This window comes from Archocentrus centrarchus, chromosome 24, assembly GCF_007364275.1.
Source record: "Archocentrus centrarchus isolate MPI-CPG fArcCen1 chromosome 24, fArcCen1, whole genome shotgun sequence".
Classification (NCBI taxonomy): domain Eukaryota; kingdom Metazoa; phylum Chordata; class Actinopteri; order Cichliformes; family Cichlidae; genus Archocentrus; species Archocentrus centrarchus.
Window position 1 is genome coordinate 25,704,812 of NC_044369.1, and position 12,712 is coordinate 25,717,523.

At 46.8% G+C, this 12,712-nt stretch overlaps 1 protein-coding gene across 6 annotated transcripts in view; it reads right to left on the minus strand.

The window, feature by feature from the left end:
* Positions 1-547: 547 nt before the first annotated feature.
* The window catches only part of cdc42bpab (CDC42 binding protein kinase alpha (DMPK-like) b), a 74,744-nt gene continuing 62,579 nt past the window's right edge, over positions 548-12,712 (minus strand). For 3 of the 6 annotated variants that reach the window (XM_030721452.1, XM_030721448.1, XM_030721451.1), the window contains 20 exons: positions 11,497-11,535; positions 10,817-10,936; positions 10,280-10,363; positions 10,073-10,178; positions 9,811-9,947; positions 9,584-9,723; positions 8,896-8,977; positions 8,410-8,629; positions 8,026-8,088; positions 7,177-7,430; positions 6,961-7,085; positions 6,641-6,855; positions 6,389-6,486; positions 6,140-6,224; positions 5,511-5,634; positions 4,942-5,059; positions 4,414-4,531; positions 4,163-4,320; positions 3,267-3,341; positions 548-1,746 (listed from right to left, as the gene is read on the minus strand). In XM_030721452.1, the coding sequence (XP_030577312.1) occupies positions 1,615-1,746; positions 3,267-3,341; positions 4,163-4,320; positions 4,414-4,531; positions 4,942-5,059; positions 5,511-5,634; positions 6,140-6,224; positions 6,389-6,486; positions 6,641-6,855; positions 6,961-7,085; positions 7,177-7,430; positions 8,026-8,088; positions 8,410-8,629; positions 8,896-8,977; positions 9,584-9,723; positions 9,811-9,947; positions 10,073-10,178; positions 10,280-10,363; positions 10,817-10,936; positions 11,497-11,535 (2,493 nt within the window). In that variant the 3' untranslated portion in view covers positions 548-1,614. The remainder of the gene's footprint in view (positions 1,747-3,266; positions 3,342-4,162; positions 4,321-4,413; positions 4,532-4,941; positions 5,060-5,510; positions 5,635-6,139; positions 6,225-6,388; positions 6,487-6,640; positions 6,856-6,960; positions 7,086-7,176; positions 7,431-8,025; positions 8,089-8,409; positions 8,630-8,895; positions 8,978-9,583; positions 9,724-9,810; positions 9,948-10,072; positions 10,179-10,279; positions 10,364-10,816; positions 10,937-11,496; positions 11,536-12,712) is intronic. The other 3 variants (XM_030721449.1, XM_030721454.1, XM_030721453.1) reach the window with 3 other exon arrangements.

Genomic DNA, 12,712 nt, shown 5'->3' on the forward strand with positions numbered 1-12,712 from the left:
CTCTGGCCCTGTTCAGTTCACACACACACAGACACACACACCACAACAGGCAGCGCTGAGGTCATTTATTCCACTGCTTATAGAGACAAACAGAAACCCAGGTGCTGACTTCCTCAAAGTGTTTACATTCTCAATTTAGTGTTTTTTTTTCCCCTCTTACACACCAGCTGTTCACAAAACATTGGTGGGAATAAATAAAGGCTGTGAGAAAGACAAAGTGCCCTCATGACAGAGTCGCCCTCTTTTGTCCGTATTTGGTGAAATCGAGCTCATCACAGCGAACGTAGACACACGTTAACGTCCGACTGAACGGCTGCAGCCGCTTCACCCCCGACAGATAAGGAGCACAAGAAGGCATCTGCTGCATTAAAACCCTGCCTCAGAGTGTGTGTGTGTGTGTGTGTGTGTGTGTGTGTGTGTGTGTGTGTGTGTGAGATAGATGGACGTGCTCACTCTACAGTACGGGGAGTAGTGTCAATACACACGTGAGCTTTTTCACTCAAAACAAGTGGGGTAAAATATTAAGCACACACACACCACGTGTCATAGAAACAATATAAAAACAAATGTAAAATGATTAAATCAGTAAAAAAAAAAAAAAAAAAATTGGGGGAAGTGGTTTTAAAATGGCTTCTGAGTGCAGCTACAACTTTAAATCACTCCAAAGAAAAGCAGGAAAATAAAAGTGGAGTTTTTCCATCCCGTGTAGTTCTCTATAGTATTTTCCTTATCATATATTACTCTCTACTTTGAACCTATGTACATTACTGTGACGGGAGTGTGGCCGGACAAGTGGAACGTCTGCAATGGAGGACACACACACCCCTGGCTGCCGGATGATGCCGTTCGCACTGAACCAATGAGGAAGAGTTTGTCGTGTGATGTCGCAGGAGCCACTGCTTGTAGCTTTTTGCTGATGGTGGAAATTAAAAATATTATAAAGTCACTGCACTTAGTATCAGGAGCAAAAAATAAAAGTTTTTTTTTTTTTAACCTTTTTCTCTTTTTTTTTTGCAGCACCCAGAGAGAAAGCAAGTGAGGAGGGGTTTACACTGCACCCGTCTGCTTCAGGCCACGGAGAAGCAGACCTCCCTTTCCTTGTCTAAGATTGATAAATAAATTAAAATATCGTCCCCTGAAACCCGGCGGGTCCTATGTACAAGTACAAATCTTTTGCTCTCGATAATATTTAATCCTCTTCTTTTTGGGTTGTATCGTGACGTTTTAGAGTCTCGGTGAATCAAGTGGGCCAAAAAACAGGAGGTTCTCATTCCTATATCATCTCCCCTACATCACACACAGCTTCTCTCATACACACACACACACGCGCAAAACATCAGCACCCACATGTACACCTCTGCTCATATTTAATGACTTCTCCCTCTCTTTCTTGCTGTTTCTGCCCCACCATGGAAGCACGGTGAGGGGGCTGGGGGGGTTAGAGTGGGACAAATGTTCATCGGGAGGGAGTGGCGGACAGGAGGTGCAGTTCTCTGGGCAGTGAGGCGAGGAATATTCGGAAAAGGAAGAGTTGGAGGAGGAGAATTTGGAGTCCTGTGCTGTCGGTCGGTCAGTTGGTGGGTGGGGTTGGATGGGCGAGAGGCCGATGGGGGCTCATGTGTCCCAACCCATCCGTTCTGTGCTCTCCAGGGACAGGGACTTGGTCTTGTGTGGGGAGGCCGGGCTGGGAGGGCTGCTGAAGGTGGAGCTGTTGGAGGCCGTGGAGTGACGCGGGGAGTCCGAGTCCTGGAGGAAAGAGGGGGTTGGAGAAAATGGGGGAAAAGACAAATTAGAGGATCGGTTTCATAAAGTAAACTGCCACACATGTAAGACTGAGACTGATGAAGCTGTGGATAAAGTGGCTCGTCCTAACAGCTACTGATGAGGAGGTGAAAGCCCACTGCTGGATGCTTGCTGCACATGCACTGCTCTTTAGCTCTCTGCTCATTAATCTGCTGTTTGCAGGCAGATGGGAAGTCAGACTGAGTGACGCTGCTCTGCCCCCACCTCATCTTCCACATCAGCAGCAGATGAACGGCTCGATTGACCAGAAATGATCAGCTGAAGGAAAACAAACATGCAGGCAGGCCGGATGAGGTGGGCGGGGGGGAGGTTGGTGTGTGTGTGTGTGTGTGTGTGTGTGTGTGTGTGTGTGTGTGTGTTGTGACTTGCTTCAACATTATAGCAATGTGCAGCGTGAGGCTGCTTCCAGCTCAGTGGTGTCCTGGGGTCAGGGGTTTATGTTTCATATGCTGTGTAATGTACATTTCTTACAGTTCACTCATTCTGGTTTCCTCAGACGTGCAGAGATCATCTATTTATATGCGATCTAAACACGTGCGACCTACTAAATACTAAAGAGCACAGTCACCCTACTGCGTGGTATATCAACTACAGCTACACAAAACACACAGCCAAGCTCTAAACACACACAAACACACACATTATTTTGTGGATGCCCAGAGAAAAACCGCAGACGCATTTCACGAGTCGGTGCAGACGGGCAGCGAAGGCTTTTTGCTCTAAAAGTACAGACGGTGTATCTGCCAGCGCTGCCCGGCTACACTGTGGTTAAAGCACACAGCTCCCCGCCTGCAGCCACTAACAGCTGAACTGTCATCTTAGAGTCACGTGTGCATCAGGAGTCACTCAAACATGCAGATTTTTGTTCTCCATCAACTCATAACTTAGATCATGTGTGAAGTTTCTGAGGAACCCAAAGAAGTGCCAACAGAGTCTTATAACCAGGGCCGTAGCTGAAGGGCAGTGATTCTGGGGTGGCACCAGCACAGATCTCCCTAAAATGTTATTGTCCTCCCAGAGCACCCCCCCCCCCCCCCCCCCAAAAAAAAAACAAAACAAAACAACAACAAAAAACAGTTAAATAATCCTGAAAATGTTCCTGCTTATTACACATCCCTGTGGTCTAGCCAGCTCCTGGTGAGGAAACATGGGCGGGCCATCAGGGAGCAGTATGGAAGCAGACATGCTCTGTGATTAGCGATGGTGAAGCAGCGTTGCACCATTCCATCAGCAACCAAAGACAACAACATGAAGGCCAGATGGTGCGGCTGAGTGAGAGCTGCAACTAAACCATCAGAGGCTGCTGATGTGACGGGGCTGAAGTGGTGCAGCGACGGGGGTGACAGACTCTCAGTGATGTGTGTGTGTGTGTGTGTATTTTACAAAGCGTCTGCCTGGACATACTGAGCTGATACACAGTGACACGGTGCTCTCAGTTGTGTGTTTGCAGCTGTTGACGTTACCTTCATCTTACTAAGCAGGGTCCTTAAAGCCCTTTTCAGATCGGGGGTCTTCTCCGACGGTGAGACTGCCTGCCACTGCAGAGGAGAGTTCAGACTCAGCGCCCAGCCCACAGACAACGTGCTGGGGTGGGAAGGGAGGAGAGAGGGGCAGGAGGGAGGGGGGTGCAGGCACGAAGCAGGGTACAGCTGGGTTAGGATGGAGGGAGGCGAGATGGGGCAGGATGGAGCTGACAGCGTCCAGGCCTATGAGCCAATGGGAATGGGGAGCCGCAGGGAGAATGGCAGGCGGACTGAGAGGAGGGTTCGTCAGTGCGGACGTCTCCCATAACTGCAGAAGCTTTTTACTATACTATCAATCTGAGTCGCTTTATATGAATGAACACAACTTAGAACTGAAAACTTTAATGAGCGATACTGCAGCCCCAGGTCTTAACTGCATAAACTCTGAAAGGGACTCATCCTGAAGCAAGAATCACAGCAGGGCAATGACTTTCTCTACTGGGCGAGCTGACGCCGTTCACTACAAAGCGCTGACATCACAGGGAGCGAACCACCTGCTGGAGCGGTGGGATGAGGTGAGCGGCCTGCACGCAGATGCTGGGATGTTTGTGACTGATGGAGGAGGGAGGAGTTTTGTTCAAAGGAGAACAACGCAGTCTAGTTCAAGATACTTCATGCTAGCTTCTACATTTTCAAGACAAGAAAACAATCATCATCTCTATCTGGACTTCAGACGAAGCTGTTGAGCTTAACTCTGCACTCAGATTCAAACCAGCAGCCAGTAAAAACTGAAGTTATTCACAGGTTAGTTTGATTAGCCAAAGCATTTAAAAACACATTTTTTTTAATCTTCAGAGTCAACTGCACATGAAGCTCTATGTTCAGTTTTTACTGACCTCTCTGTCAAACTGTGAGAGCGGTGCATCACCGCAGTCCACCCCCCCACCAGAGGACAAGGAGCTTTCGGAGGGAGAGGTCATGGTCTGGCGCTTGGACCCGTAGCTTCCTCCCGACAGCTCCCTGCGGAGTGCGCTGCCGTTCTGCGAGGATGAGCCTGCACAGAGGAGAGGAGGCAGCAAACATGAAGCTACAGCACTGACAGGTATGAGCTCAGGCTCAGCAGGTTCAACAGGCTGCTGGTACTCACGTATGCCCAGTCCACTGCTGGCACTCATGGAGCGGCCCGGCTCGGCCCGGTTCTTGGTGATGGAGGGAATGCTGACGGAGCCGCTGAATCCTGCTCGGGTATCCTGAACACGAACGTTCTGGTTTAAACACACAGAAAACAAAACAAACACACACACACATACACACACACACACCAGAGAGTGCAGTGCGGGGGGGAGAGGAGTGAGGAGGGTGCACAGCTATGAACATACAGAGACATGCTCATACGCACACACATAGATGATCCACATGTGATTCAAATACTGAGGTTTGGGCAGAAAAACACGCACGCATGGTCTCTATAGACAACTCAGGACCAGAGTGTGTGAGGGTGATTTTCTCCACTCACACGTCAGTGATTGCATGCTTAATGTCACAGGATAAAAAGTGTATTGTGTGTGTTTGTGTCTGCGTGCATGTGCTGTCTCAGGATGCTGTGTGTGCATCTACATAAGCAAGTGTGTATATCTGTGTGTGTGTGTGTGTATGTGTGTGTTTGAAGATGTACCATGGGCAGATCTTTTAGGATCTGGATCCCATCTCCTGGTCCCATGTGAGCCACGTGGTTGAAGTTGGTGGGATTGGAGATCAGCTTGTTCCTCATCTCTGGATCTCGCAGCATTTCTCTGGGATCACAAACAGACATAAATTCAGAGGCTCAAAATCACACTAAGTGAGACTGAAATGCTCTCCTCTGTTAAACATGGACTGTAACGTATCGAGTTGGCTGCAGCTGGTCGGGGTTTTTTTTTTGTTTTTTTTAAACCAACTACTGTCGACACAAAATGTCTTTTTACCTTTTCAGTGTGACTACCGCAGCATATTTTCTCTCTGTTTTTCCTCCCTAAATTTTGCATGACGAGCCCGCAGCAGTGATGCTAATACAGCCACTAACTGGTGGTAGCAAAAATGCAACTATCAGAAACCGTGGCATGGGCCAGCATCCGTTAGCATCAGAAAGCAGCTCGGCGCCGCATTAACAGAACAGCACATGGAAAAAAAAAAAAAGGTTTGGAGAAAAATAACAGAGAATTCCCCCGATGATGCACAGGGAGTACGAAGCTTCAGGTAAACTACCTCCTCTGCTGAAGCCGCTCTTCTTCAGGCACCCTGAAAGAGTAGCGTCTCTTGTTGTTCATGCTGCGCACCATCTGCTTCCTGCTGTTGTCTGACGTCTCCGGGACAACCAGCTCGTCACCCTCTGAAAGATCGCGACAAATGACAAAACTAATCATTTGCCTGCTGACACTGCACACTGTGCCTTCATTTCCATTTTCTAATATTAACTGAAGCTTCTTGCTGTGAGGCAGCAGTGACAAACACAGCGCCACTGCTCGCTCATTAACTCCACGATGCTGAGCAATGTTGACATCTGGCTGATGTGCGGCACACCTCATCTTTAAGTTTGCCATATTCTCCTTTTATTGTCTGCTGCCTCATAATTTCACTACAACCTTTCTCAAATAGAAATACTGTACATTTAACCCCTGCAGTCTGAAACAGATTAAAACTTTACATGGAAACGATTATTAAGCAGTTGAAATCAGCAGGATCCTCACCTGCCACAAAATTAACTTAAAGTTATTTCTCCACTAATAATAAAGCAATTTAATAAAGTGAAGCCAACGGGAGACTTTGAGGACTTTTTCTTCTGATGCTTAAATATAACCACGCAAAGCTTCATACAGCACAAAGAGCGCTCTTACCGGCCATCTTGTTTCTAAAATAGATGAGGCGCACTGTTTCCAGCCCCAGCAGGTTCAGAGAGCCGTCCACGTTCAGAGGACGCACCTGGAGGACAAGCAGAGAAATCAACAAATCAATTTCTGAGCAGTGAGCATTTAGTTTAGTGGAGGGATTCACGTTATACAAACAACATGCGTCAAAGTTTGAACTGTAGCAATCAAACATCCAGACAGAGTGTGTGGAAACGAGCATTAGCAGCAGACGCCGACCTTCTTGAGCGGGATGGTCTGAATCCACTCCATCGTGTTGACATCAAACACATCCACAGCGTTCTCGCTGTACACAGACAGGTAGGGGGCGTTGTAGCCTGAAGAACAGGAAACGGCATATTTCCATTTACTCCCCATTTGTGTATTTTATAGAATACAGGGTGGATGGCCTGTCCATCACACCACATGCTGCATCTTTGTATCTGCAGCTAAAACTATAACTGCATATAAATGAAGCACATCTGCACTCACAGGCAGCGTTGGGCACAGCTGGCCACATCAGCTCCTGCTGGCGCGACCTGCGGCCCTGAGAGTCCACATACACCCCGATGGCACTGAAGCACAGCAGCAGCTCTTTGCTGGAAATCTCTACAGCACAGAGTGCGTCCAGGCTCTGCTGAGGGATGAAGGCCAGCGTGTGGTCCTCAGGGTGGAGCAGGCTGACGGGGGACATGTCCCCATGGACACTGTGGAGGGTTTCAGAAGCACAAAGTCAGTTAAGAAAGCATCTTATGGGGATCAGAGGAATGTATCTGTATGTAATTAGACTCAGTGAGAAGCATATGAAGTACCTGTAGCGCATGAAGCCAGACTGATAGCCCACGTAAAGACGCTCACTGAGCAGACCCATCCACTGAACTGGCCCCGGGGCCTGCAGCTCCCGCAGCCGACGGTGACGCATTTTACTCTTATTCACCTGCAGGAGTTTTCGCACATCACAAAGTTTAAAAAGTAACAAACAGTGAGCACGGCAGAAGCTGAGGGGGTTAGCAAGTTTGTTTTCTGACCTCATAGCATATGATTTTATTCTTCATGGCCACGCAGAGGCAGGTGAGGGAGCCGTTGCGGACCGGACCCGACACGATGGTCTGGCAGCCTTTGGTCTCAGCCAGCTTGTAGAACTCGGTCTCGCGGCCGTCCAGGGCCTGCGTGGGAAAGAGGCGGACGTGGCGGTTCCTGCCAGAGATGACCGCCAGCAGCTGCTCGTGGAGTATCAGGTCGATGTGGTGCACCTTTTTGTTGTCCCCCACTCGGATTATTTCTGAGGACAGAGGGAAAGGACAGGTGGGAAGGAAGATAGGGAGGTAAGGAGAGGTGACACAACTTGGAAGTTTTACTCCCGCAAACTTTTCTCGAGCACTTCAGTTCTGTGGTTTCCTCTGTGGTATAAAGGCACTTCCTGCAGAGTTGGCCAAGATGTGGGAATGTTTGTGTTTTAGAACTTAATGTGTCCAAAATTTATGGCACATTTGTGTGATTCACTGTGTTGTTTTCATCAGTCTCTTCATTCCCTTCTAACTGACTTGACCATTGCTGATCACTCTCCCTCTTAATGAGCAATGGGGAGGCAAGTTCACCTTGTTGAAGTACATGAGCCACTGCAGAGCTACTGTTTCGAAGCCTACTCATAACCTGATGAACTGTCAAAGTTTTACCTCCTTTGCAGGCCCTTTTGGGGGTTTAAAAACAAACACACAATAGTTCTCTGAAACTTAAGTTGGTCCCTGCAGTGATTCCCTTCAAAGGTTCCTATTTCCCAAGAACACTGCACACACAGTCCACAACAGCAACAAGACGAAACCAGAGACATTTACGTGAACACAGATCAGAAGAAACAGCTTCTGAGTGGTTCTTACCATCTTTGGTGACATGGACGACAAAAAGGCCTTCCTCATTGCCCAGGGCGACACGCTCGTGATCTGAGGGCAAAACAAATGAAGTGAGACGGCGGCAGTAAGGAGGCAGAAAACTCTGTACTAAAAATTCTCTGACCTACTTCCTCTGCTGTCAAAACTAACAATAATCAAACTGCGGGGACGAGGGTCTTTGTCTGATTTTAATGGTTAAAAACAGAAAAAATAGCTTCTTCTATGATGATGATTATGCGCTCAGTCTTTCTGGGTCTGGGTGATTTGCAGAGACATAACAGTCTTTAACGTTTGTTGCAGACTGAGTTCTGGGACTCTTTGTTAAGCTATCCTATTTCCTTCTGAAGTGAAACATGAGCCTTGAGTGCCCACCTATGATCGCAGCAGACTGCGTCGTCTTGATGAGGGGCAGTGTGCTGTCGTAAGCCTCCTTGGGGACGTAGACAAAGCGCTCCTTGAGCTTGTTCCTCTTTAGGATGCGGTGGAGCTCGTTGAGGAGGCCCACCCACTTGTTCCTCTCCTGGTCGCTGTCGGCCAGGATCAGGATGGAGGGCTTGTGGCTGCTGGAGGGGGAGAGCTGGGATGCGGTCACCTGACGAAAGAAGAGGGAAGGTGAAAGGTCACGTTATATGTTTGAAAGAGATTCTTTTGCTGTTTGTTGTGAGTGCATCTAAAACAAATTTCTAGTTGGGAACAATAACCAAAGCAGTAAATTCATTAGGAATGCATTACAAATATTATGAACACTCAGCTCTGACAAAGTGTTGTGTTCTCCATAAATCACTGCTGTTCACTTAAAGGAAAGTTTGACCAGGTTTCCTGAAACTAGTTGCGCAGAGATCATGAAAAGGAACTCACTCTGAATATACAGGGAATGTCCTTGCGGCTGGCGTGGATGACATCAGAGGCCAGGACTGAACTGACGGAAAACTCTTCATCCCTGGATGAAAGATCGAGATCAAAGTTTACAAATGCAGGCGCTAACTTTTCCAGCATGTTAACATCTTGCTTTCAAACAATGAACCACTCTTGACTAAAAGTTCGGCTGCAAATCCAAAACATTTTGAAGAAATGTAAATAATTATGTTATGAATATTCCAGTCGGGGCCGCTATAGTTAAAAGGTGCTCTGTTCACGGGTTCTGTCCTGAGACGGCCCTGGAAGAGGACGCGCCCCTGCCTCCTGGAATCAGAAACAGATACTCTGTTGCTGAGGTCTGATACGGCAGGACAGGTGGGGGCGAGCTGGGATGCTCGATTTCTGAGCATTATTTCCATGACTGATTCATTTTGCCTATTTTTAGATTAATCTTGTGGTTTCAAAATGTCAAAAAAAAAAAAAAACAGGAAAAATATTATTTTGCCCGAGCAGAGCGATGACGTCTTTCAAACACGCATCCAAACATTTCAAAAGCCAAAGTCACTCTGTGAGTTTACTGTCAGAAACTGGAAAAAAAACAGGTAGTTGTTAATGCTTAGATAATTTCCTGACTCATCGTTTGAGCTGTTATTTTCAGTATGAAGGAGGAGCTGGTGGTAGTTCTGACCTCATATCTATGACTTGACTGACTACTACACTCGGCTGTGTTGCTTTTCCTTCTCCCAGTTCATAGAGGAACAATTTGAAGTCACAGACCACGGCCATCGCCCTCTGCCAACCCTTTTTCACCCCCGTTGGTTTGGGCACCTACAAACAGAAACAGAGACAGACTTTTTACATTTACAGAACTGAGCACTCGGGTCTCTGTCTAAGGCTTTCATCGAGCTCACTCACCCTGACGTGCCCTTCATATGCAGTACCGATTCCCCTCTGAGGGTCAATGCCCAGTGGGCCCTTGGTCTGGTCCTGTGGCACAGGGCACACAGCTGGAGCTTTGTCCGCACACGTTACATGGCAGGAAAAGTTACATACTGGAAAAGGAGGACAGAGGGGGACAAGTCAGGGGTGTGACTCTAAAAGTACTGAATTTTTAAACTGTTTCCAATTCTCTCTACAAAGCTCAAACATCCTTCCGTCCATTTTTCCTCTCTCTTACCTTCGCACGTACAGCCTTGGCGGATAAGCCCCACCATAAGAGAGGTGCACTGGTTACACTTAGTGGGTGTGTTGAACGTCTTCACCACAAACTGATGTGCTTTGGGCTGCGGAGAGCGTTAATGAGTGAGAGAGAGATGTACTCAGCGGTCATCAAACATAGAAATCTGAGCCGTGGCTGCACAACGGTGAGTAATAAATGACTAACCTTAGGTGAGGAGCGCCCAATACTGCCATAACCTCCTGAACGCATGGTGGGTGTCTGAACTGAGCGAGGCGGATGGTCTATCAACTGCACGACAGACAGCACAAAAAACATGCATCACTTTAGCTCAGCAGTGTTTCTGCAGGATTTACTTGCCTCATAAAAACAGTCTGAAAGCGCACCATATTCAGTTTACACTGGAGGCTAATGTGCTGCTAGCTCCTCACATTACTCAATTATTGAATTCCCATCAAAGCACAATGGATGAGCCATTTGACAGTCTCTGCTTTGTGAGTTTCAGCTAAACGTGTCATTGATAACTGCCAATTTAAACATCTGCTTCCATCCTTCATCGTGTAAAGGAGCCATTTAAAGTTTTCAGGTAGGCTTCCAATGTTAAGCTAGCTGCCTATCTTTATCTTCATATAGATGCAGTGATTACTACCACCTTAAGCAGGTCACCCAGAGGCAGTGGATTAAGGAAAGTGGCTGAGTTTCTGGGGTTGTAAGTTTCTTGCCCAGATTTAGGGAATGTCTAACCTCTATGGGCTCCATATCACTAGCCATGGAGGGTGAACGAGAGCGGGACTTGAGGTGTGACTTAGGGTCATCTTCCCGGGATGGAGTGTTGGAGGGGGTGAAGTTATCCACAGAGTCCACCTGTGGAGAGAGGGGAAAATTGTAGGAGAGAACAGAGAGTAAGAAAAGGATGACAAAAAGAAGGAGAGGATCAGAGAATTTGATGAGGATGACAAGACAAAGTTGGAGGTGGGGCAAAAATGAAGGAGGAAGTGATGAAGGCAGAGGGGAGGAGTAACAGATTGTTAGTTAAAACAGCAGAAGGGCAGCCACCACAATACACAGCAGGAAAACATATTCACCGAGCTTCCAAAGCACAACAATATCACACCGCCACATATAACACATCACAGCCCAATAACCGTGCCGGCTTCAAACGCTGCAAGCATCCACCATAAACCATGCAAACAAAAAAAAACAAAAACCAAAAAAAAAAAAAAAAAAAAAAGCACCAAAGCAAACAGGTAGCACATGTAGCAATACCACAGATACATAAAAACCAGAAAAATCCAAACATGAAGGGTTTGACAATACAAATACCCTGCCATGCAAACAGACAGCCACACAAATCAACCAGCGTGACAAGACGGCACATTTAAAAAAGGCTCGACAGGATCGCACAGCGCTGCGATGGTGCTTACACGTCTGCCTTTGCTAGCTGGGCCGACGGACGGCGAGCGCTTCAGTGGCAGGAAGAGAGGCAGAGACACAGATGAGTGAATATCAGAAAGGCTGCCTAACAGCTGCAAACACATCTTTAAACAGAGTCAGGGAGAAACAAGAAAAATAGGAGCAAAAGGATTTATTACATTAGGCCAGTGGCTCCCAACCGCATCTGTCTGATGTAACGTTTCCTCTACAGCACAAAGAAACTAGAGCCATTATTTATTATTTAGAGAACCATTTATTTATATTTTTTTTACTTTTAGATCACGACTCCCTGCGTCATCACTGTGAATTTACTGGTCACACCAATTTGTATCGCTGTTTATTTTCTTCTTATACAAATATATGTGTGTATACTTATTTAATTCACTGACTGCTTAATTTGAGCTCCTTGAGTACGTTCAATGAACTGGCTGTGCCTTCCTGTATGACATCACACTGGGGCACAGGTAAGCCTGGTTGGGAAGCACTGCATTAGATTACTGTATGTTCATGAGGGCTGAGCTGAAGACATGGAGGATAGGTGCTAAAGGAGAAAATACACATGGTAATAAGGAAGGAGCTGCTTAGGAAATTCAGTATGGAGAACAGTGACAATTCAAAAAGAAAAAAAAAACCCATGATAATATCTAGATAAAAGGTTCTAAATGATGTCGTTCTTTTCAGGTTCTAGCGCTAGAAAGCCAGCGTCCAGCCATTCCAACAGTTCACTACCCTATGAGGCCTAACAGGCAACTAAATACAAGGACAACACACTGCAAGAAATGTCCACCTTTATCTGTTTATCTGGAATATTAGATCAAATCATTTAACCAGATTATTTTCTTAAAGCAAAAAGCAGGACACTAGAAACAGTGACATGATCTCTCTCGTCTGTTGTTTCTACAAGTTCTACTTTTTCCCCATTTCTGGACATAATTAATTGTCCACGGCGTGTTTAGAGACCCAAAAATATTAGAAGAGCCCCCCCCCCCCCGCCCCAGCCACAATCCAATAATGTTAGTTCCTTGCTAGAAGAGCACTGTTGATGGAAAATCCTCACTGTTAGCAAGTTGTGCAGCTAATGTTGTAAAGATTAGCATTAGTTTTGACTGCATCCCTGCAGGCCGGGGCTACACTCAAACTGTGCAAACTTTAAGACAGATTAAGTCTGAATTGTTGTCCTCTGTCGCTCGCTGAGCTCTTCCTCGC